The 25,943-nt window shown below is 40.0% G+C and overlaps 1 protein-coding gene across 8 annotated transcripts in view; it reads left to right on the top strand.

Annotated features, from left to right (window-relative positions):
• Positions 1-25,943, top strand: part of CASK (calcium/calmodulin dependent serine protein kinase) — a 377,321-nt gene that overhangs the window by 252,574 nt on the left and 98,804 nt on the right. For all 8 annotated transcript variants that reach the window (XM_086387080.1, XM_086387078.1, XM_086387076.1 and 5 more), the window contains exons 9-10: positions 5,793-5,876; positions 22,458-22,557. In XM_086387080.1, the coding sequence (XP_086243206.1) occupies positions 5,793-5,876; positions 22,458-22,557 (184 nt within the window). The remainder of the gene's footprint in view (positions 1-5,792; positions 5,877-22,457; positions 22,558-25,943) is intronic.

Here is a 25,943-nt window from a genome sequence, read left to right as displayed (position 1 = left end):
TATCTGTACAAACTGAGTTTATACCTTTAGGCTAGACCTGTCCCCTGAAGTATTATTAATTTAGTTTACCATTTTCACTCCCTCATACCTCTCTGACTTCACCCCTTCACCCCTTCCTACTCTCCTCTTCTCACTTTGTTCCCTCATGCCGGCCTCCTCGCTGCTCCTCAGACAGCAGGCCCACACTTGCCTCAGCGCCTGTGTTAGTCGTGCCCTTTCCCTAGAATACTATTCCCCAAGCTATCTTCATGGCTTATTCCCTCACCATCTTCAGTCTTTGCTTAGATAGCAGCTTCTTAGTGAGATCTTCCCTGACCACCCAATTTAAAATTTGAGGGAAGATATGTCCCCTGCCACCAGTATGCCTTACCCCTCTTCCCTGCCTTACTTTTTTTCCATAGCATTGATCACCATGAGACATACTTACATTTTACTTATTTGTTTCTCTGTCTACTTCCATAAAATATAAGCTGCATACAGAGCAGGAATTTTTGTCTCTTGGTTCACTTCTGTATAGAACCTTTCAAAGTGTTTGACATGTAGTGTGTGCATGCTAAGTCGCTTCAGTTGTGTCTGACTCTTTGCGACCCTATGGACTATAGCCCGCCAGGCTCCTCTGTCCATGGAATTCTCCAGGCAAGAATACTGGAATGGGTTGCCATACCCTCCTCCAAGGGATCTTCCCCACCCAGGAATCGAACCTGTCTCTCTTATATCTCCTACATTGGCAGATGGGTTCTTTACCACTAGCGCCACCTGGGAAGCCCCTGACATTTAGTAGGTGCTCATAAATATCAGTTAATGATTTCATGAGTGAATGTATAAATGTATTCACACTACTATACCATGCTAGCTCCCCAGAAATTATGCAAAATAATAATATTTAAATATAGGTTTATAGTGTATCTTAGCAGTGATGACATGGGATAATAGTATGATTGAACAATGTTGAGATTCCAGTAGATCTTGATTCTCCTTAAGAATATTACTTTTCACATCAGCATTCAATCCTCTGATACTCAGCTTTAGTTATTCTCGACTTGAGTTCCCCAGCTATAGTTATTCCTGACTTCCTCCAGAAAAGAGTGAAATACTTCCTCCAGAGAAGAGTGAAAGTGAGATACTTTCTTAGTACTTATTTTCTCCCAGAAATAAACAGTTCAGGGAACCTCCTGATTTTCCTTTGCTTTTCTCAGTTTCTTATCATGAGGATCTTTTTTTGTTTGCAGCTAGTTTAAATGCCAACTAACAGTGAAAATGGCAGCCATATTAGTCATTTTTAATATCCTTTGGAAAATTTGGCTTTCATTATCTTGCATATGTTGACTAATAATATTTATTTTTGGGAACTCTTATCCCTGCAATGATTATAGTTCTTTTGCCAAATAATCTGAGCTTAATAGACAACAGATTTCTGGCACCAGAAAGACAAAAGACAAAAGTGTCAGTAACTTAAATGAAAAAATTCCTGAAGACTGTTCACTACAGTGTGTTTTCTGAAGATGGAAGAATTCAATGAGAATGTTATCAAGCTGATGAGAACAGACTTATGGCTCATGTTATATTTCAGTACTTTTCCATGTATACTTTTAAATCATTGCTGTGCATAGAAGTGGTGGTAATTTAGCAATGGCTAAAATTTAAGCTAAAGTTTAAATATGAAAAACTCCTGAGTAACTGCAATGTAAAGAAATAAAATGATGAAAATCCTTGTAGTAAGGAGTACCAAAAGTCATGATACCACTGTTTTGTGTCAAAAAAAAAGTATTATTTCTTTGGCAAGACCACAAAAAAGTCCTATTCAATCATGACATATAAAATGAGAATTTGAGTAAATAGACCAATTAATATGTGAATGTCTTGAAGTTATTAAATTATACCTGTTTAATACTTTTATCTAAATTAGTGCTGTTTGCTGTAAATATTCATTCCAACAAAAGACCAACTAAGATTGTAATTTTCTCACAGATAATTAAGCTCTTTTCACACCCTTTGTAGCCTTAATATGTAGATTCCAAGTATATTGACCATAATAAAGATGAAAAGGGTATTTATATTAGCCTAATCAATTTGAATTTTGGAATAATCAATCAACACATCAATTAAATGTATATTTAGCATCTCGTGTGCACAATGGATAGTGAATCAAACACTTCTTTAAATGCAAGACACATTGCTAATAACATTTTTCTGAATTCATATCACATTACTGTTAGTTTCAGGTAGGATTATTTAATCTGGAAAATATTATTTTTATTCTTTCGTCTTAGTTTTATAATGCTGTGGAGTTAATATTTACTTGTTTTGTGGTAAGAGGTACGTTAATAGACTTTTTTTTAATCTTATGATTTCATCTGCTTAGAAAATATCAGGAATCATAATTTAAGCATAATTTTATTTAAAGAAAATTTTTACTGTATCATTCTCTCCCTTTTCACTTCACTGTCTGTTATCTTCTAAACTTAAGGCATGGTGAGACTGTGAAATGGAATTTCAAATGCTGTTGATATAACATAAAGACATAGAAAGATAACCTCAAAGAAGTCACACATGAGAGGCATCTCACAAGAATACGGAAGTATGGGCCCCGGAAGACTAACGGGGAGCGTGAAAAGTCACTGTCGGCCAGTGCTACCCTCTAGCTAGTGGGGAGGGAGGCTGCACAGGTTAATACGACTAAAAGGGCCACATACCCAAAGTGGAAGGCACAGAGAAGGCACAGCATTATAAGTGTTCAGGGTATTCAGGGAAGGGGTCAGGAAACACTGGTATAATACAAATGTCAGCTATTTAAATAGGGTTGCAGCAGACTGAAAATTTGGCTTGAGGGAAGAATATATCTAGAATGCCAAATTTGGTACTTTAGATATTAGGGTATAGAGAGTAAAAAGCTACTCCAAGCTTTTGAGTGATGCAAAATTATATGAGCAGCATGCTCATGTAATTCCTTTGGACACTGTGCACAGGTGGGTTACCTGTCAGGATACAAGCAATAGAGGCAAAAAGGTCCTATAGAAGCCGGTCTGTCCAGTCAGGAAGTGACAGGGGCCAGAACTGGGGAGTCATAGCGGGAGTGGGAAAGAAGTGTCCAAACTGAGAGCGATTAAGGAAGATTGATGAGGCTTGGTGAGTGATTGGAGATATTCAGAATTAGGAAGCCTACAGAAGGGTTAAAGCCTGTAGAGTATAAGTGTTTAAATTTAATTTATTTGAGATTTTCCTGGTTCTTAGTATGAAGAGTAATTTTGGATAGTGTGCTGGGCATTTTTAGTATTATTATGTTATGAGACTATGATTCTTATTTAAATCTTCTATTTTGGTAGGCAGTTAACCCAGTTGGATTCAGAACACACGTCTTACCCCATTTTTACACACTATGATTCAAATGCCAGTTTCGTTTTCAATGTCTTTGCAGTACTCATCTAGTCTGTCCTTCTTGTATGCTACCCAGGGGCTCACCAAGTGTTGGTGAGGATGTTGAACAACTGGAACTCATACCTGTTGTGGGAATGTAAAATGGTACAGCCACTTTGGAAAACTATTGCACAGTTTCTTAAAAAGTTAAACATATTCTTATAAAATGACCTAGCCATTCTACTCCTACATGTTTACCTAAGAGAAATGAAACTTAGGTCCATACAGAGATTTGTACATTAATGTTCATGGCATCCTTATACCTAACAGGCAAAAACTGGAAACAGCCCAGGGTGCATCAACAGGTGAATGGATAAAGAAGTTATGGTACATCTATTCAATAGAATGGGCTTCGCTGGTGGCTCAGACAGTAAAGAATCTGCCTGCAGTGCAGGAGACCTAGGTTCGATCCCTGGGATAGGAAGATCCCCTGGAGGAGGGCATGGCAACCCACTCCAGTATCTTTGCCTGGAGAATGCCCATGGACAGAGGAGCCTGGCGGGCTACAGTCTATGGGGTTACAAAGAGTCAGACACGACTGAGTGACTAAGCGCAGCACATTCAATGGAATACCCCCAGCAATAAAACAGAATGAACTATTGATACAGGCAACAATGTGGGTGAAGCTAAAATATTTAGGCAGAGTGAATAAAGCTGGATAATAATTAATATGTACTGTATTATCCCATTTATGTAAAATCCTAGAAAATGAAAACTGATCTAAAGTAACAGAATAGATCAGTGATTGCCTGGGGATGGGGAAGGGGGTGACAAAAGAGACACAAGAAAGAATTTGAGAGTGTTGAATGTGTCCATTATGGTTGTGGGGATGGTTTTATGTTTGTATACGTATGTCAAAACTTATCCCATTGTATATGTGCAGTTAATTGTATGCTAATTATACCTGAAAAAGTAAAACGTCTTCAGGAAGACAAACTACATTCAGAGTCTATCTCCCTTTCACTGTCTTTATTGTTTCCATCTGGTTTTATCCATCTTCATTTCCCCCCTGGATTACTACAATAACCTCCTAACTGTTCTCCATGCTTTTTTTTTTTTTTTAACTCTCTCCCCTTTCCAATCTAGTCTCAACACAACAGCTAGAGTATTCCTCTACATTGTCAGATCACGTCACTCCAGCTGCAAACCCCCCAGTTGCCCCATCTCCCACTCAACATAAAAGCCAAAGGCCCCTGGTGGCCTGCACCAGCCTTGCCACTTGTCTAGTCTGATCTACTATTTACTCTACACACGAGTCTCCTTGCTGTTTATTGATAATTTCAGGCACACTGTCTCCTTTGAAAGGCCTTTGCACGTAGTTGTTCTATCTGCCTAGGCCACTCTCCTCACCTCTTGGATGTCACGTTCTCATTTGGGTCATACTCTGACCACCCTACTTTAAATTGCAATGCACCTTTACCCTGACTTCCCTTTTGCTTTATTCCATAGCACTCTTAACATACTCTATAATTTCCCTTCTTTGTATTTTCTTATCTTCTCCCATTAAAATATGAATGACATCAGGGCCAGAATCTTTGTTAAGGTTTTGTTTACTTGTTAATCCCAAGTGCATAGAACGATGCCTGGCACATAGTAGGTACTCGAGAAATATTTCTAAAATAAGTACCTGTAGCATAAAATCTTCAAGATACATTGACAAATTAGAACCAAAGAGGGCAATAAGGAGAATGACAGGAGATTTGAAATACACATGAGAAGTTGGCAACTGGAGATGTTACCACAGAGAAGAATAGATTCACTGGGAAGCATGAACCCCCTCATAACTACTAAAGGGGTATTATATGGAAGAGGGATTGTGTTTACTCTGTGATTCCCAAAGAGAAGAGCTAGTCCAGACAAGCCACAGGTGGGCTGAATAAGAATTTTTTCACGTTCTTAAAATTGTAGTGGGCTGCCATAAAGTAATACTCTCCTACTGTATGAAGTCAAACAGAGTGATCATCCATCAGAGATTGAAGGGGATCCCACATGGAGAAATGGTTGGATTAGAATGGGCTTGATAAGTTTGTCCTAGTTTGAAGATACTGTGACTTTTCTTTTAAAATCCAGTTATTCTTGACAACTCAGAATGCTGAATTAGTTGTGAGTTAATTTCCTAAAGGCTCGTTTTACCTGACAAGATTGTGTCAACTTCATACCTTCATAATAATTATAATAAATTATTTTAGCCACATAGCCATGTATCTGAAAAATTACATGGACCATTATTTTAGCCCTTTGTTATTGATGAAGATGAAATACTATTTTACTATCAGTTTTGACCTTCATATCCAATTGGGCTTGTTGTTTATTTTAAATTTAGCTTCTTCACTTTTTTAAAGAGCTATGTGTGTTTATTATCTTTCATATTTTTTTAGGAGCGGGATCGTTATGCCTACAAGATTCATCTTCCAGAAACAGTAGAGCAACTGAGGAAATTCAATGCACGGAGGAAACTAAAGGTAAATTAAATCAGCAAAAAGCCAGACAGAGGCATTTGCTGATATTTGTATTCTGTTTCAGTGCCCATAAATATTATACTGCTGTTGGCTGTAGTTTTCTTACAGCCAAATTCTCAATGCCAAAATTTACCAGTATTTCAGTAAGATTTGGGTTTTTTTTAAATAATGTAAGGTAATATCTAAGTAAATCCCAGCAATAAGTTATAATAAATGGAAGATGAATCACATTTTAGAGTTATATTATCTTTAAAAATTCATAGCAGAGATATAATTACTTTAAAAATAGGAACTTGCTATTATCCACTATTGTTGAATTTTAATCTAGGCCACATTTTCTCAAACTTAAATATTTTGACAGAAAACATAAGTTTAGTTCAATGGAAACAACACAAAATTAGAGTTGGAACTAGGATTGAACAACCATCAAAAAGCAGTAAAAATCCCCACAACCTTGGTCTACTAGAAAATATTTCCAGATCACTTTTCTCGCTTTTTCTTTATTCTTCCTAGGATACCTTTCTCCCATTTACCATACTCCCTATCCTCCAAACCACTGGAAAAGAAAAAAAGCACTATTACTTCATTTGGACAGCCCATTTGACTTTAAAAGGTTTTTGAGGTTTTTGAAAAAGACCCAGAATAAGATAATGGAATCTTTACAGCACTGGACAAAAATCTTAAGGGACAGCATTTCCCTCCTCCCTGCAACAAAGGAAACGATTATATTATGGTCTTAAAATTAACTCAGGTTTGACTTACTTTGATTACTATTAAAAAACTTAACTCTGTTCTCTAAGTGGTTGATTAGATAAGAGTCCTCCTTAGCCATGTGACTCCTGAAAGCTGTAAAACTTTTCTTCATAACTATTTTCAGATACATCATAAGTTGCAATAATATTTATTCATTCACTAGTAGTTGACCCTTGAAATATGTTGTGAATGATTGCCTTCAACTCTAGATTTATAAGAATGTTTTTATGAATTTTTGGAAAACTATGTAAGCCACAATATTATCACACAGAGCCGAACTGGCCAACATATTAGCCACTAGCCACACGTAATTGTTAAAATCTAAGTGAAGTAAAAGGATTATTTTTTAATACTTATTTTTTATTTGGCTGCATCGGGTCTTGGTTGCAGCACACAGGCTTCTCTCCAGCTGTGGTACGTGGGCTCAGTAGTTGTGGCGTGCAGACTTAGTTGCCCCGCAGCATGTGGATTGAACCTCCGTCCCCTGAATTGGCAGGCAGTTTCTTAACCACTAGACCACCAAGGAAGTCCCCTAAATTAGTTAAAATTATTAATTTGTTGTTCAGTCACTCAGTCATGTCTGACTCATTGTGACCCCATGCCAGGCTTCCCTGTCCTTTACTATCTCCCAGAGTTTGCTCAAACTCATGTCCACTGAGTCAGTGATGCCATCCAACCATCTCGTCCTCTCCAACTATCTTGTTCTCTGTAATCCCTTTCTCCTCCTGCCCTCAATCTTTCCCAGCATCAGGGTCTTTTCCAGTGAGGCGGCTCTTCAAATCAGGTGGCCAAAGTATTGGAGTTTCAGCTTCAGCATCAGTCCTTCCAGTGAATACTCAGGGTTGGTTTCATTTCGGATTGACTGGTTTAATCTCCTTGCTGTCCAAGGGAGATATTAATCATTACATTATTTAAATTATTAATAAATAAAAGATCTGTTCCTCAGTCACACTAGAACATTCCAAGCGTTCAATAGCCTAGTGGTGCCGTATCAGATAATGCAAGTATAGCCTGTTTCCATCACTGCAGAAAGTTCTACTGGAGAGTACAATTGTAGAGTAAGGGCAATTCTAACATGTCACTGTTGGGGTTTATTATTCCCAGTTAGCCTTTCTCCTAGGTGATTTTGCAGTCAGGAGGTTCAGACTGGCTCTTCTCTATTTACTTTAAAAATCCTCGGCAGAAAAATAATTATTGATAACATGCTGTTATTGAGATGGTGCCCAAAGAAGTTTCCCAAGACTCTGGGGTTTTGTTTGTTTGCTTGCTTTACTATACACCTGAACCAGTGCAGGCTACAAAAGAAAAAAAAAATCTTAGCCAAAGTGAAATTTGGTCAGCCATTTTCTAAATTAGTTTCTTTCCCAAAGAAGCTATTAACTATACCTCTGTCTCAAGTCTTTCCTGAAGTCTTTTTAACTCTGATGTTGCTTTGGCCTATGTGATATTACCCTGTCTGAGACTGAACCTCTCATTGCCCAAGTACAAGCCTTTTACTGCAGGGCTCAGGCTTGCCTCATCACAAGAAATACATGCTGTATTTCTCCCAGTGCCACAGAATCGGACTTGGGCCTAAAATAGCCAAAGTGGTGACTAAGATTCATTTGGACAGGAGCAAGCTGTCACAGCAGAGAGGGGTCATGTGAATTTACCACATCCCTTTGCAGGCCTATTTAAAATTTTAAGACCCACCAAACAACCTAGAATTAGGAACATCAGCAGACTTGTCATTGAGGTTTTTTCAGCTTCTGGTAAAGCTGCATCCCATTCAGTGATTCAGTCACCCTGGTTAAAGCTGGTTATACCTACTCTCCTCAAAAAACTCTTTCTCATTCTGCCACTTCTAGGAGCTTCTACAACAAAGATTGCAACTTTCCTGGCTTTCAGAGCCCACCGCCCAATTTATTTTCACAAGTGAACAGCTAGGTACCCATCCTTCTACTCAGACACTATTTTTAAGCTCATCAAATGGTGGAAACAACCTAATTATTATGATTCCCTTTGAAGTGATTAAAAGGGAAGTTCACAGAAAGCAGTAGAAAATTGATTTTGTAATTAAGTCAGAGGTAGGAAATTTTGTAGCAAGAAGAAAGAGGAGTACAGCATTCAGAGAAAGAATGGCCTCTAGAGCTACATTGCCTGAGGTGAATCCTGACTCTGACACTAGCTGTGTAACCTTGAACGAGTTATTTCAATTCTCTGTGCCTCAGTTTCCTTATCTATAAAATGGGGATGATGGTGATAATAGCTAACTCATAGGGTTGTAAGGATTTAATGAATTAATATATTATTAGCGGTTAGAATAGTACCTGTCAGTCATAAGTTCTCCATAGATAACCATTTTCTATTAATATTTTATTGTTATTTTCATTATTATTTTAGTATTTATTTAATATGCTTGATTTGATCTCTATAAACAGCTGTAATTCCTAAATGGGATGGACTGCTTAGTGGGTATAGACTACTTAATGGGTTTAGGATGAAACAGGAATGGTCATCGCACAACATTGTGGCTGTACTAATTGGCACTGAATTGTACACTTTAAAAGGGTTAGTTTTATGTTATGTGAATTTATGCAAATATTCTTCTTAAATACTGGCTTTCACTTTTGCACACTTGAGAGATGTGACACATTTCGCATACTAACAGTAACTCACTGCACCACTCAACTCACCCAAGACACTGACCATCCCTCTCTCAGCCCCAGGCATGCAAGAGGTTCGAGGGGCATGCGTTGTTTTGAAAAAGCCTCATGGGTGATTCTGATCTCAAAAAGTTTACTTTATTGAGAGTCATTACTCTGAAGCACAAACTTGTAATGGGTCTACAAAATTCCATCATACGTACACATCATAATTTATTAACCAGCTATTGGACGTGGGCATTACTTCCAGTTTTCCATGGCCATAAATACTATTGCATTGGCTCTATTTTTATTACTAAATCTTTGTACACTTCTGATTATATTGTTAGGATAAGTTTGCTACTGAAATTGTTGGCATCAGAATGTGTACATGTATTTAATAAGATATTTGATCTCTATAAATAATTCACCTTCCAAAAGGCTTATACCTGTTTGAATAAATTCTAATGTATTTTTGGTAGTGAGTTTATTATATTTGCAATTAAACCTTTTTCCCATTCTGAAAATTTTATGGAACTGTTTTATGCCAGAATGTAAAACATTATTCATTTTACTCTACTGAAATTTCAAGACTATCGCTCATTATTGGTTATAATAATGTCAACACTCAGCAATCAGAAATTGTTCCTTTCCACATTTATACATTCATTTTGGCATTTAACCTGTTCAGCAGCCTACAGGATACAACAAATCCCTGATGAGAAGATTATTTGGACAATTATAAAGCATTAACATCATTTTCAGACTATCGTCTGAACTGTAGGTTTTAAATGTTTATAGAACCCTGCATGTCATTTGAATTATCACCCATTTATTTTTACTTTCCTTTCTTTCATTATTTTATTTTATATCTGTGAATGATAATGGAAAAACTCTTTTCCCCATTTTGGTTATCAGACCTTTCATATGTTGAATTTTTCCCCTCCTTTTATTTCATACCAAGCTCTAGAATCTTTTTTTTTTTATTGGAATAGAGTTGATTTACAAGTTGTGTTAGTTTCTACTGTACAGCAAAGTGAATCATGTGTACATATACATATATCCCTTCTTTTTTGGATTTCCTTCCATTTAGAACACCACAGCTGAGCTCTATTAAACTGAGCTTAATACTTCAGTTTTTTTAAATCCTCTAGAAGCAGTGCTTCTCATATAAACTACATAGTCCTGAGCACGGGACTGCTGCTGCTGCTGCTAAGTCGCTTCAGTCATGTCCGACTCTGTGCGACCCCACGGACGGCAGCCCACCAGGCTCTGCCGTCCCTGGGATTCTCCAGGCAAGAACACTGGAGTGGGTTGCCATGTCCTTCTCCAATACATGAAAGTGAAAAGTGAAAGTGAAGTCGCTCAGTAAGTGTCCAGCTCTTCTTGACCCCATGGACTGCAGCCTACCAGGCTCCTCCGTCCATGGGATTTTCCAGGCAAGAGTACTAGATATGAGGATTGTATTTTCTCAGACTGAATATTAGGATGCATGGGACAAACTGTGTGCTCCAGGCTGTCTGAAAAATCTGCGCTCTATGGGTGTGTGTCTCTTAAGGAGGCATTCCTGTACTCTAACTCTGGGTGCCATTTACATGAAGGAGTTACGGTGCAAGGGGGGGCAGGGGACGCAAAAGGGCTGTGGGTGCCTGAGCTTGTCTATCTAGGGAAGAGGCTCAGGAGGGAATCTGTTCTAGAAACCATCCTCTTTGGTTCATGAATTAGAAAGCAAATTTCCCTGTAGTGAAGTATGTCAAAGATATTCTGTACAAATAGAAGTAATATCCTATATTTGGGTAAATTTATTGCAATCAGTTCAGGAAATGGTGAGCTGCATCCACATAATTCAGTTTAGAGGTTAAAACCATTTATTCCTTGTATATACAGAAAAGGAGGGAGATTTCTGATAACTTCCTATAATTTTCCTTTATTGATTTTGCAGATTACAAAAATATAGCCTGCGTTACTTCTCTGACTTACCAGTTGGTCTCTTGGGTTCCTGTACTTTGCAGAACTGGAAAAAAATGTTGAGGAATGCTGTTTTCCAGTACTCACTGTCCAGTGCAATAGCCACTAGGCATATGTAGCTACTGATACTTTAATTTTAACCAATAAAATGTAAAATTTGATTTCTCAGTTGCACTAGCCACATTTCAGTTGCTCAATACCACATGTGGCTGGTGGCTACACTTTGGGGCAGTACAGGCATAAGACCTTTCCATCATCACGGAAAGTTCTATTGTACAGCACTACTACCTGCCAGAGTTCTGAAACCCCTAAGCAGCATCTTTGAGAGGCCAGCCGGGAAGCTCTAATTAGCTGCCTTTTGTCACTCTGAGCTATCCCTGGTGGTTCAGATGGTAAAGCATCTGCCTGCAATGCAGGAGACCCGAGTTCAATCCCTGGATCAGGAAATCCCCTGGAGAAGGCAATGGCACCCCACTCCAGTACTCTTACCTGGAAAATTCCATGGACGGAGGAGCCTGGTAGGCCACAGCCCATGGGATCGCAAAGAGTCGGACACGACTGAGCGACTGCACTTTGACTTTTGTCAATCTTCCTCTTTCCGTCAATTCAACAAGAGCTTACTTAAGGATTTATCAAGGACCTTTGTGCCCTAATGAAAACCAGCACTTATACCCACAGTCCTCTCACTACCGGAGAGGACAGCACATGAGCACAAAGATGGTGGGCCCCAGACACTCAGGCAGTAAATCTGGTATCCAAAGGGCACTTTTGATTCTGAGAACTGAAAACTGTTATTCTGGTATGAACAGTTACATAAATAATAACTGACATGAGTTTGATCTTCCTATATTTTGCAAAGCAATTTATGCATTTTTGATTCTGAAATGCAGAATTTATTACTTCCAAAGTTAGTCTGGCTTTTGAAAGTTGTTATATACATTAAAAGATCATCTTTATAAAGTACTTTTACACAGACCCAAAAGGATTCCTCAGTTATTTATTCCATGCAATTGCTCTTATGCTATGCTAAGTCACTTCAGTCATGACCAACTCTTTGCGATCCTATGGACCATAGCCTGCCAGGCTCCTTTGCCCATGGGATTCTCCAGGCAAGAATACTGGAGTGGGTTGTCATGTCCTTCTCCAGGGGATCTTCCCCACCCAGGGATCGAACCTGCATTTCTTAAGTCTCCTGCATTGGCAGACAGGTACTCTACCACTAGCACCACCTGGGAAGCCCCACAATTGCCCTTAAATATAGCCATACTGACTTTACCAACAAGACTCATTTTTAATCTTCAGAGATGATAGCACAACCTCCTTTAATCACGTGTCCTGACTTAATTATGAAATTCTAGGTTTTAGAGTTGTGTTTAGACTGATACATGTAGGCTAAGCTGACTAAACTGAATGATAACTTTGGCTGTGACTGCATGGAGAGAGATGGGAGGTTCTGATTTAATCAATGGTCTTACCTCATTATCATCTAGAACCTAATTCTTAAATATAGTCAGCCTCAGTCCTTTAACATTTCTGCCTTGATTTTTCTAGCCGTTTGGTCATCTCTCTTCAGCTTCAACCTCTCCAGGTTCTCCACCCTTTTTAAGGTTTTGAGTTCAGTATTCTGAATCCTAGTAAGATGATCCTCTCTCAAATCCTTATGTCACACTTTTATTTGTGTCTCCCTGTGATGCCTTTTGCCCCCTCAGTGTATCAAAAAATGAGTAGATGTGTCCTCACCACTTGAGTACAATGCCAGTGAGTTATTCTACGTCTCATGCTTGTGTGTTTTGTATTTAGACTTTTAAAAATATACCTCCCTGCCCTCATGCCTATCAAGCTTCATGGTGTTTTTTTCTGAGTTCAGTTATGGATCACCAAAAAGGGAGTATTGGCTTTTGACATTGTCTTCAAGTCAGTAATTCATCCATGTTCAACTCTCCTGTTCCCTACTCAATAACTTTGTTGCTTCCTTAAGTGTGTACAGTAGTTTAATTTAGCAGAAGTCTGAGCTAACCATTTTTTTTGTTGTTTGCTTCCCACTTCCTTAAATGAGACACAGAATCTTCTAGGGGGGAGCATTCCATTTTCATGTTTGACATATTAACTACAAATATGATTGTGCTTAATTACTTGTACTTCCCTTTTTCTTTGAATTTAGAATCTTCCTTCACATTTCTAGGTTAATTTGCTTAGTAGAAAATTGCATCTTTAATATTAGTTATCAGATTGTGAATGGTCTTAAGTCAAAATTGTTATGTTTTACTCAAAGCTTATGGGAGTATATCCTCTAAAGTAGATAGAAAAGCTTCTTTAACAAGGATTGAATAAAAGTGGGAAGGTTCAAGAACTACTAGAAGATCTGGTTTTATGTTGTTATACCCACAGGCTCTTCAATAGCAACAACATAGTAGGGAGGTTGACAATATACAATCTGGAAACGAAAGCACTCACATAAGAGTTCTCTGTTGTTGTTGTTTAGTCACTCAGTTATGTCCGACTCTCTGCAGCACTGCAGCATGCCAGGCCTCCCTGTCCCTCACTATCTCCTGGAGTTTGCCCAAGTTCATGTCCACTGAGTCAGTGATGCTATCCATAAGATGCTTATCCATAAAGAGCTCTATGCTTTCATAAATTAATGCATCTATCTTTCTATTTTTATATATAAAGTTTAATTGGACCACAGAAATAGCTGCTTTCACGCTGAATGGCAGAGTTGAATAGTTGCAGCAGAGAACATATGCTCTGCAAGCCTAAAATATTCACCGTCTAGCCCTTTACAGGAAAGTATTTTTGACCCCTGTAATAGTAAAAACCGTTGACTGAAGAAACTACTCAGAAGACCTCAATTCTATATTCTCCTGATCTGTCTCTTTAAGTTGGCAGCAACCTTAAGCGGTTAGTAAGCCCCTCTGGACCTGTTTTCCTCATCTGCTAAATACGTCTTTTTAGAATGAATCATCTTTACAGCTGACTCTCAAATTCTAATAAAATTCTATAAATCCATAATCTGTTTTGGACCCATTTTGCATTGAACTTTTGAGCCCACATGCAGTCACTGTGTTACAGTTCAGTTCAGTCGCTCAGTCATGTCCGACTCTTTGAGACTCCGTGAATCGCAGCACGCCAGGCCTCCCTGTCCATCACCAACTCCCAGAGTTTACCCAAATTCACGTCCATCGAGTCGGTGATGCCATCCAGCCATCCCATCCTATGTCGTCCCCTTCTCCTCTTGCCCCCAATCCCTCCCAGCATCAGAGTCTTTTCCAATGAGTCAACTCTTCACAAGAGGTGGCCAAAGTACTGGAGTTTCAGCTTCAGCATCAGTCCTTCCAATGAACACCTAGGACTGATCTCCTTTAGGATGGACTGGTTGGATCTCCTTGCAGTCCAAGGGACTCTCAAGAGTCTTCTCCAACACCGCAGTTCAAAAGCATCAATTCTTCGGTGCTCAGCTTTCTTCACAGTCCAAATTTCACATCCATACGTGACCACTGGAAAAACCGTAGCCTTGACTAGACGGACCTTTGTTGGCAAAGTAATGTCTTTGCTTTTGAATATGCTATCTAGGTTGGTCATAACTTTCCTTGCAAGGAGTAAGCGTCTTTTAGTTTCATGGCTGCAATCACCATCTGCAGTGATTTTGGAGGCCAAGAAAATAAAGTCTGACACTGTTTCCACTGTTTCCCCATCTATTTCCCATGAAGTGATGGGACCGGATGCCATGATCTTCGTTTTCTAAATGTTGAGCTTTAAGCCAACTTTTTCACTCTCCTCTTTCACTTTCATCAAGAGGCTTTTGAGTTCCTCTTCACTTTCTGCCATAAGGGTGGTATCATCTGCATATATGAGGTTGCTGATATTTCTCCCGTCAATCTTGATTTCCAGCTTGTGCTTCTTCCAGCCCAGAGTTTCTCATGATGTACTCTGCATATAAGTTAAATAAGCAGGGTGACAATATACAGCCTTGATGTACTCCTTTTCCTATTTGGAACCAGTCAGCTAGCTGTTCCATGACCAGTTCTAACTGTTGCTTCCTGACCTGCATATAGGTTTCTCAAGAGGCAGGTCAGGTGGTCTGGTATTCCCAACTCTTTCAGAATTTTCCACAGTTTATTATGATCCACACAGTCAAAGGCTTTGGCATAGTCAGTAAAGCAGAAATAGATGTTTTTCTGGAACTCTCTTGCTTTTTCGATGATCCAGCGGATGTTGGCAATTTGATCTCTGGTTCCTCTGCCTTTTCTAAAACCAGCTTGAACATCTGGAAGTTCACGGTTCACATATTGCTGAAGCCTGGCTTGGAGAATTTTGAGTATTACTTTACTGGCATCTGAGATGAGTGCAAGTGTGCGGTAGTTTGAGCATTCTTTTGCATTGCCTTTCTTTGGGACTGGAATGAAAACTGACCTTTTCCAGTCCTGTGGCCACTGCTGAGTTTTCCAAATTTGCTGGCATATTGAGTGCAGCACTTTCACAGCATCATCTTCCAGGATTTGAAAGAGCTCCACTGGAATTCCATCACATCCACTAGCTTTGTTCATAGTGATGCTTTCTAAGGCCCACTTGACTTCACATTCCAGGATGTCTGGCTCTAGGTGAGTGATCATACCATCGTGATTATCTTGGTCATGAAGATCTTTTTTGTATAGTTCTTCTGTGTATTCTTGCCACCTCTTCTTAACATCTTCTGCTTCTGTTAGGTCCATACCATTTCTGTCCTTTATCGAGCCCATCTTTGCATGAAATGTTCCCTTGGTATCTCTAATTTTCTTGAAGAGATCTCTAGTCTTTCCCATTCTGTTGTTTTCCTCTATTTCTTTGCATTGATCGCTGAGGAAGGCTTTCTTATCTCTCCTTGCTATTCTTTGGAACTCTGCATTCAGATGCTTATGTCTTTCCTTTTTTCCTTTGCTTTTTGCTTTTCTTCTTTTCACAGCTATTTGTAAGGCCTCCCCAGACACCCATTTTGCTCTTTTGCATTTCTTTTCCATGGGGATGGTCTGGATCCCTGTCTCCTGTACAATGTCACGAACCTCCATCCATAGTTCCTCAGGCACTCTATCAGATCTAGGCCCTTAAATCTATTTCTCACTTCCACTGTATAATCATAAGGGATTTGATTTAGGTCATGCTTGAATGGTCTAGTGGTTTTCCCTACTTTCTTCAATTTCAGTCTGAATTTGGCAATAAGGAGTTTATGATCTGAGCCACAGTCAGCTCCTGGTCTTGTTTTTGCTGACTGTGTAGAGCTTCTCCATCTTTGGCTGCAAAGAATATAATCAATCTGATTTCAGTGTTGACCATCTGGTGATGTCATGTAGAGTCTTCTCTTGTGTTTTTGGAAGGGGGTGTTTGCTATGACCAGTGCGTTCTCTTGGCAAAACTCTATTAGCCTTTGCCCTGCTTCACTCCATACTCCAAGGCCAAATTTGCCTGTTACTCCAGGTATTTCTTGACTTCCTACTTTTGCATTCCAGTCCCCTATAATGAAAAGGACATCTTTTTGGGGTGTTAGTTCTAAAAGGTCTTGTAGGTCTTCCTAGAAGACCTACAACTTCTTCATAGAAGACTGTTCAACTTCAGCTTCTTCAGCATTACAGGTTGGGGCATAGGCTTGGATTACTGTGATATTGAATGGTTTGCCTTGGAAACGAACAGAGATCATTCTGTCGTTTTTGAGATTGCATCCAAGTACCGCATTTTGGATTCTTTTGTTGACCATGATGGCTACTCCATTTCTTCTAAGGGATTCCTGCCCACAGTAGTAGATATAATGGTCATCTGAGTTAAATTCACTCATTCCAGTCCATTTTAGTTTGCTGATTCCTAGAATGTCGACATTCACTCTTGCCATCTCCTGTTTGACCACTTCCAATTTGCCTTGATTCATGGACCTAACATTCCAGAGTACATCATGAGAAATGCTGGACTGGAAGAAACACAAGCTGGAATCCAGATTGCCGGGAGAAATATCAATAACCTCAGATATGCAGATGACACCACCCTTATGGCAGAAAGTGAAGAGGAACTCAAAAGCCTCTTGATGAAAGTGAAAGAGGAGAGTGAAAAAGTTGGCTTAAAGCTCAACATTTAGAAAACGAAGATCATGGCATCCGGTCCCATCACTTCATGGGAAATAGATGGGGAAACAGTGGAAACAGTGTCAGACTTTATTCTTTTGGCCTCCAAAATCACTTCAGATGGTGACTGCAGCCATGAAATTAAAAGACGCTTACTCCTTGGAAGGAAAGTTCCTAGATAGCACATTCAAAAGCAGAGATATTACTTTGCCAACAAAGGTCCATCTAGTCAAGGCTATGGTTTTTCCAGTGGCCATGTATGGATGTGAGCGTTGGACTGTGAAGAAGGCTGAGCACCGAAGAATTGATGCTTTTGAACTGTGGTTTTGGAGAAGACTCTTGAGAGTCCCTTGGACTGCAAGGAGATCCAACCAGTCCATTCTGAAGGAGATCAGCCCTGGGATTTCTTTGGAAGGAATGATGCTAAAGCTGAAACTCCAGTAGTTTGGCCACCTCATGTGAAGAGTTGACTCATTGGAAAAGACTCTGATGCTGGGAGGGATTGGGGGCAGGAGGAGAAGGGGACGGCAGAGGATGAGATGGCTAGATGGCATCACTGACTCGATGGACGTGAGTGAGTGAACTCCGGGAGTTGGTGACGGACAGGGAGGCCTGGTGTGCTGCAATTCATGGAGTCGCAAAGAGTTGGACACAACTAAGCGACTGAACTGAACTAAAGTGAACATTACAGGTTCCTATGCAATATTGCTCTTTACAGCATTGGACCTTGCTTCTATCACCAGTCACATCCACAACTGGGTATTGTTTTTGCTTTGGCTCCTTCCTTTCATTCTTTCTGGAGGTATATCTCCACTGATCTCCAGTAGCATATTGGGCACTTAACGACCTGGGGAGTTCCTCTTTCAGTATCCTATCATTTTGCCTTTTCATAGTGTTTATGGGTTCTCAAGGCAAGATATTGAAGTGGCTTGCCGTTCCGTTCTCCAGTGGGCCACATTCTGTCAGACCTCTCCACCATGACCCTCCTGTCTTGGGTGGCCCCACAGGACATGGCTTAGTTTCATTGAGTTAGACAAGGCTCTGGTCCGTGTGATCAGATTGGCTAATTTTCTGTGATTATGGTTTCAGTGCGTCTGCCCTCTGATGCCCTCTCGCAACACCTACTGTCTTACTTGGGTTTCTCTTACCTTGGACGTGGGGTGTCTCTTCACAGCTGCTCCAGCAAAGCACAGCCACTGCTCCTTACTTTGGACGAGGTCGCCCCTCCTGACCTTGAACGTGGAGTAGTTCCTCTTGGTCCTCCTGCGCCTGCGCAGCAGGTAGCTCCTCCCAACCACTGCCCCTGACCCCTGACGTGGGGTAGCTCCTCCCAGCCGGCGCCCCTGAACCGGGATTTGGGGTAGCTCCTCCCGGCCGGCGCCCCTGACCCCGGACGTGGGGTAGCTCCTCCCGGCCGGCGCCCCTGATCCCGGACGTGGGGTAGCTCCTCCCAGCCGGCGCCCCTGATCCCGGACGTGGGGTAGCTCCTCCGGGCCGCCGCCCCTGACCCCGGACGTGGGGTAGCTCCTCCCGGCCGGCGCCCCTGACCCCGGACGTGGGGTAGCTCCTCCCCGCCGCCGCCCCTGACCTCAGAGGTGGGGTAGCTCCTCCCGGCCGTTGCCCCTGACCCCGGACGTGGGGTAGCTCCTCCTGATCGCCACCTCTGACCCCGGACGTGGGGTAGCTCCTCCCGGCCGCTGCCCCTGATCCCGGACGTGAGGTAGCTCCTCCCGGCCACTGCCCCCGACCTCAGAGGTGGGGTAGCTCCTCCCGGCCGGCGCCCCTGACCCCGGACGTGGGGTAGCTCCTCCCGCCTGCTGCCCCTGACCCCGGACGTGGGGTAGCTCCTCCTGGCCGCCGCTCCTGACCCCGGACGTGGGGTAGCTCCTCCCGGCCGCCTCCCCTGACCCCGGATGTGGGGTAGCTCCTCCCGGCCGCCGCCCCTGACCTCAGAGGTGGGATAACTCCTCTCAGCTGCTTCTGCACCGTCGCAGCCTGGCGCTCTCGGTCGCTGCCCTTGACCTTGGGCGTGGGGTAGCTCCTCTCGGCCGCGCTTCTGCGCGGTCCGTCGCAGCCGCCGCGCTTCTGCGCGGTCCGTCGCAGCCGCCGCGCTTCTGCGCGGTCCGTCGCAGCCGCCGCGCTTCTGCGCGGTCCGTCGCAGCCGCCGCGCTTCTGCGCGGTCCGTCGCAGCCGCCGCGCTTCTGCGCGGTCCGTCGCAGCCGCCGCGCTTCTGCGCGGTCCGTCGCAGCCGCCGCGCTTCTGCGCGGTCCGTCGCAGCCGCCGCGCTTCTGCGCGGTCCGTCGCAGCCGCCGCGCTTCTGCGCGGTCCGTCGCAGCCGCCGCGCTTCTGCGCGGTCCGTCGCAGCCGCCGCGCTTCTGCGCGGTCCGTCGCAGCCGCCGCGCTTCTGCGCGGTCCGTCGCAGCCGCCGCGCTTCTGCGCGGTCCGTCGCAGCCGCCGCGCTTGCAGAAGCACAGCCATCTCTGTGTTTAGAGAGCTAAATAAACAAAACTGCTAACCATAAGACAGATAAATCAGGAACTTGGTACTATTGTTTCAAAAGAATTTACCTCTCAGGGCTCTTTTAAATAGTGCTTTCCTAGTAAAAGTATTTATAGATCTTTTACTACAGTGGTATTTAATAGCTAGAACAGGCCTTACAACATAAAACTAATGTAAGAAACTCAACTGAACTTTATTTGGAAATAAAAATTAAGCATCTCAAAGATTTTAATTTCAGTGTGTGGGAAACATGTGCTATGATCTATAAAAATTCCATTTTCACCCAGCTTTTAGAGAACATATATATAAAGTGGAATAAGCGTCTACTACAGAAAGAAGAACTCAACATTCAGTACAATTATTTTCATAAAATTCTGCATGAGACACTCTCAGGCATTAACCCTGGACTTTTGGAAATCTGAAAGTTGTATGGAATGGTATCATCATCAAGATCACTTCTCTATTTTTGCCCTTCCCTCTTTTGTCTCTCTTTTTCAGTTTATATTTGTAGAAAGAAACCTTATATAACCACCCTTCTAAAAATGAACCTTGTAGGAATGTGTTTCTATTAATGTTATTACAATTACTAATGATTATTAATAATTTTGTTATGCATTATTGTGATTATCGGGGCTTCCCAGATGGAGCTAGTGGTAAAGAATCTGCCTGCCAGTGCAGGAGACAAGGGAGATGCAGGTTAGACCTTTGGGTCACCAAGATTCCCTGGAGAAGGACATGGCAACCCACTCCAGTATTCTTGCCTGGAAAATCCCATGGACAGAGGAGTCTGATGAGCTAGCTACAGTCCATGGAGTTGCAAAGAGTCAGACACGACTGAGCACACACTCAAATAGATTGTGATTATCAGTGATATTTAATGAATCCCTGCACTCACAAAAGATTCATCATTTTTTTCCAAAAAAGTCTAAGAGTTCAGTATTTAAAATGTAGACTTAGGCTACTTTACACTTAGACTACAAGGGTGATATGATACTCAGGCTACCTGAGTGAGAAATTCTACCTAGAGCAGCAAAGGCTCTGCTTAGGTTCTAACTACATATTAGTAGTTGTTGTATAAGTCGCTAAGTCATGTCTGACTCTTTGTTTATTTAGCTCTCTAAACACAGTAATAATTTGCACTTACAAAATGCTTTATGGTTCACAAAGCACTTTCATAAACATTACGACTTTTGACAGTCATGTAAGGTAAGCCACGTCACTTTTAATATCCTCACTGTATGAGAAAACCTCAAGAGGTTAAATGATTAACTCAAGTAAGGTCATGCAGATGGAAAGTGGCAGCACCCAGGAACACACCTGGATATTCTGACCTACGCCTAGCACTCACGTGATTGGACACTTACAAACATTATCATTCTTGTTACTGAAACAATCATTCCCAGCATTTTTCTACCCAGTAATCTTAAGAGATGTCATGGACTTGGTATGACAGTGATTCTGAGCTAGGAATCAATGGAGGCATCATGTGCTTTAAAATAGTCAAGATGTAGTTGATTCTACTGGGTAGCCTAATTGAGAATTACTGTACAAGAGTAATGCATAGTCATTATTAGTATAAAAAAGAAAGGGAAAAAAGATTTTAGAAAAGAAAAATGACTTCATTCTTACTATCCAAGAATAATTAATACTATTAACATTTTAATATATATTCAGTCTTTTATGTCTTGATTAACTTTTTTCAAAAATAAGATCATACTATAGATTTTCAAAAACTTTTTTGTGTAATTCATCACAAGCACCTTATCATCACAAGCACCTTATCATTTCATTAAACACTCTTCTTCTGCATCATTTTATAGTGACTGCAGAATATTTCATTGTCTAGTACATGCTTAAGTTCAAGATGTAAATGGTTTCATATACTTCTGCAATTCCTGACAGTGTTATTCAGGTATATGTGTATGTGCTTTATCTAAAAGAATTCAAAATTATTTTAAGCCACCTCTTTTCTAGCTTTCATTTCCTATATATTTGACCTCCTGAATAATTCTTAAATGGGCTTCCCTGGTGGCTCAGCAGTAAAGAGTCTGCCTGCAGTGTGGGAGACCCAGATTCAATCCCTGGGTTGGGAAAATCCCATGGAGAAGGACATGGCAACCCACTCCAGTATTCTTGCCTGGAAAATCCCATGGACAGAGGAGCCTGGCAGACTATAGCCCATGGGGTTGCAAAGAGTTGGACATGCCTGAACGAATATGTCCATCTATGTCCATATTTCTTAAATAACCATTTCATAATTAACTTTTTTGTATTTATGTATTTTTATCAATGCTTTTACTGAAGTATAGTTGGTTTACAATGTTGTATTAATTTCTGCTGTACAACAAAGTGATTCATTCTTTTTTATTTTTTTTTCAATTATGGTTTATCATAGGATATTGAATGTAATTCTCTGTGCTATACAATAAGACCTTGTTGTTTATTGTATTTCTTTTAATAATATATATTTTCAGGAATTTCCTGGCAGTCCATTGGTTAAGACTTCATGCTTTCATTGTTGAGGGCCCAGGTTCAATCCCTGGTCAGGGAATTAAAATCCCACAAGCCTCTTGACACAGCCAAAAACAAAAGAAAAATTTTAAATATATATATATATATAAATATAAATATCTATTTTTTTCATCTCTTTGTTTTAGGGTGCAGTACTAGCAGCTGTGTCAAGTCACAAATTCAACTCATTCTATGGGGATCCCCCTGAAGAGTTGCCAGATTTCTCCGAAGACCCTACCTCCTCAGGTAATTGAATCATTCATTCATTCACTAGACTGAATCGTGTGGTGTCTACATCCTTTCTTTTTCATTATGAATAAACTTTTCCTGTGAATCTAGTTCTGGTCTCCAAGGAATTCTAAGGAAGTTTGTCAGCAGCCAGATTCCTTCCCCATGTATCTGATTCCTTTTTTGTTTTAATACCAAAATTGCTTTCCCCTACTGCTCCAAGCCGACATTTCACTTTTTATTTTTAACATCGGAAATACTTCTTCCCCTTTCCTCTCTCCAGACCCAACATTGCACTTCATCCAATCCAACATTTGTAGTCAGTCTTCTTGAATATTTGTGATTACCTTCTGCCTCAACACAAATTTCTGATGTAAAATTTTCCCCATGTCAACTGTAGCATATCAGACTTTGGAACAACACTGCTTTTAATTGAATCTTTCGATGTAAAACTGTGTTGTGAATTATCTCTTGAAATGATTTACAGGTTCTTCTCTTTTTATGAAGTCTATAGCATGTCTATATAAGCATTCAAGGGGGAGCAACATATAAGAATTACCTATTTTGATGAAATGTCTATAGGTACTCCTGAAAAAACTCACTAGTGTTCACAAAACTATTTTTTAAAATGCTCAGATTTCCATCCTACTGTGAGGTAGTCTCAAGGATTATTTGCTAAAAATACATAGGACCCATTTGTGTGTATACGCAAATGCATGTATGTGTGTTAGTTTTTAATTTTTATTTGTGTGTTTATTAACTCCTACATCATATGTCCTCTGGAATCAGCTTTTCTTTCTTTCATTAGAATTACTCAGTGTTTGTCATTTGGTTGACTCTGTACTGGTGATTTGGTTTTTGTACTCTTGCACTGGCTCATTCAGTGTTCATGCATTACCATTGGAATCAGGACCCAGAGCCCTTCCTAAAGCATGAGTTGTTTGTCTTTCATAGCTAGCCGTATAGGAAGAATGGATGTGCTAATGCTTCTTTCATGTTGGAACCATGAGCATTTGTCAATATTTATGCTTCTTCTTTCCTCTGTTATACACATGGGTACACATACATGCTCACATACACATGTGCACACACAGTTTCTGACCAGTTGGTATGTGCTTATACCTTGTGCAAAATAACAGGATCAAATTTCCCATTCCAACAGCTATATAGTTCCTCATTTTGACCTTTACCGATTGGGATGTGACTCTTCCTCTTTTGAATGAAGGTGATTTCCAAAAACATTTATAAACGGGAATCTTAAAGAAGAGACTCTGAGGAGGAGGACTTGCTCTTTTCCTCTTGTGCTGACTTGGTAATTATCCAGAGTCCTTCCCACATTAAAGGCTGTAGTTCAGTTACTGGTATGTTCCCCAACGCTCCCTATTGTTTCATGTCTGTGTTTTTTTCTTCCAGTCCATTTTGTTCTCTCCATTCATAGCTTTTTGTTGTTTTTAACTTGAAACTCCTCCTTCCCTCTTCACACTTAGATTACAGTTGACCCTTTCTAGGGGGAGTGGATCTAATAACAGTTTTATGTTGTACTCTGACTATGTGATATAGTCACATACTTGGAATAATATATTTAGAGATCTGGGGCCAAGATCTCTAATACCATTTTCATCTTTAGCAATAGGAAGACAGTAGGACAGTCCTTGCAACAGCTTCATAGACCTGATTCTTTACTGTTGCCCCATAATATTTACCTTTGCTTAGCAAGAGTTTAATGAGCTCTTAAGTATTCCTTTCTGTGAAGAGCTGGATTTTTCTTCTAGGGAAAGGAATTGTCTACAGTTATAAACATGCTTATTTTCTATTAAACACATTTTCATTGCTCAATTTTTTGTTTTTTTTTTCCAGTATAATCTCTAAATGATATTGTTGAAATAGTTTCTGATTACAGTACTTGCTTTTTAAACAAAAAAGAAATTTCTTACACTGTCTTGCAAGCCCTCAAATTAGTTACTCACAATTTTGCATTCCTTATTGCTTCCCCTTCCTGTCATCTCATCCTATCTTTTTTAAAATTCTCGCATCTTAAGGATCCTAAAAGTAGTCTATCCATTTGATATGCTAAATGTCTCTAAAATATTTTTAAATGGCACTGTTCAGCTGCTAACAATAAAAGATAAAATTGTTATGCAGTGTATGTATCTGATCATCTACCCTAAATGAAGAGAAAATTTTTATATAGTCAGATGTCAAAACAAAGGAAATTTTTCAAGAAAATTCTAATGTTTTCCTGAATTTCACATGGCTAGCAGGAATTATTCATATGTTCCTAAAATTAACTTTTTTAATTAATTTTTAATTGGAGGATAATTACTTTACAATATTGTGATTTTTTTTAACTTTTAATACTAAGCCATTTAAAGGGAAGCATTATTTACCAAATATCTATCTTTGCAAATTTTTTTTCTCCAACTGTAATGTAAAAGTAATGGTTATATGGTTGGTTGCAGAAAGCCTTTATTTTATCTAGATAATTAGCACATCTATATTTTAATTTTTCAAAGTATTTTTATTTTTAATATTCTTCTCAATTTTTAAGCCTAAATTCTTCTCTATTTAATTCTAGTCCTTTAATTCTCCATCATTTAAGGTCCCAATGTTATCCTTTACACTGTCTTTCTGTCAAAATTTGCATGGGTTTGTTTTACAGTACAAAACATAAAGTACTTTGCATTATTACCTGAGAGGTCTTCCAGAAAACCCATTTCAAAAAGAGAAAAGTAATGGTAAAGCATGTGCTTGTCGGGCAGGGGTGAGGGGTTGGAGAAAGAGGAGTTAGAAAATAGCATAAGGTCACCAACGGTCCTTTCTTGAGATAGACTGTGTTTCATCTTTAGATAATGCCTTTTCTGTTCTTTCTATGAAATAAGAATGAATGGTAGTTTGGTAAATTTTTTTTCTTAAAGACCTTGCTTGACCAAATTAAAAGCTGGCAATAGTCTTTTAGTGCAAATTCTATTCAAAATTATAATTATAATTTTAAAAAAATTTAACAGAGCCTCTCATTAACAGTGGAAAAAAATAATTGAAAACAAATCAACCGGTCCTCTAAAGAAGAATTTAACATGTTTAGATATGCTGTTTGCATTGTAAAATAATTTTTTTATAAGAGGTTTTTTTCCTATTTTGAGTATTGAAATAAGTCAGTTATACATTCTCCAGAAATTGTTAGGCTTAATCTTAAAATAAACAGTGTTTTGTTGCTTTGTTATTTACCAATTCCAAGTGGAAATATTCTGTTCTCATATTTCAAATAAAAGAAACCAGACTCAGAACCCAGCAAATGTGCTCTCAGAACACAAAGGCTCACTTGGGGCTCAGCTAAGAGACTCTGCTTCTTGTGGCTCATCTACTGAGCCCAACTGTGGCTTGATAACCTGCTTGCTCTAAAATCA

Source organism: Bos grunniens, chromosome X (genome assembly GCF_055505025.1).
Source record: "Bos grunniens cultivar Pamir isolate PY7600 chromosome X, Bosgru_T2T1.0, whole genome shotgun sequence".
NCBI classification, from domain to species: domain Eukaryota; kingdom Metazoa; phylum Chordata; class Mammalia; order Artiodactyla; family Bovidae; genus Bos; species Bos grunniens.
Note: the sequence above shows the minus strand (reverse complement) of the source record. Positions and strands in the feature narration are given on the sequence as shown.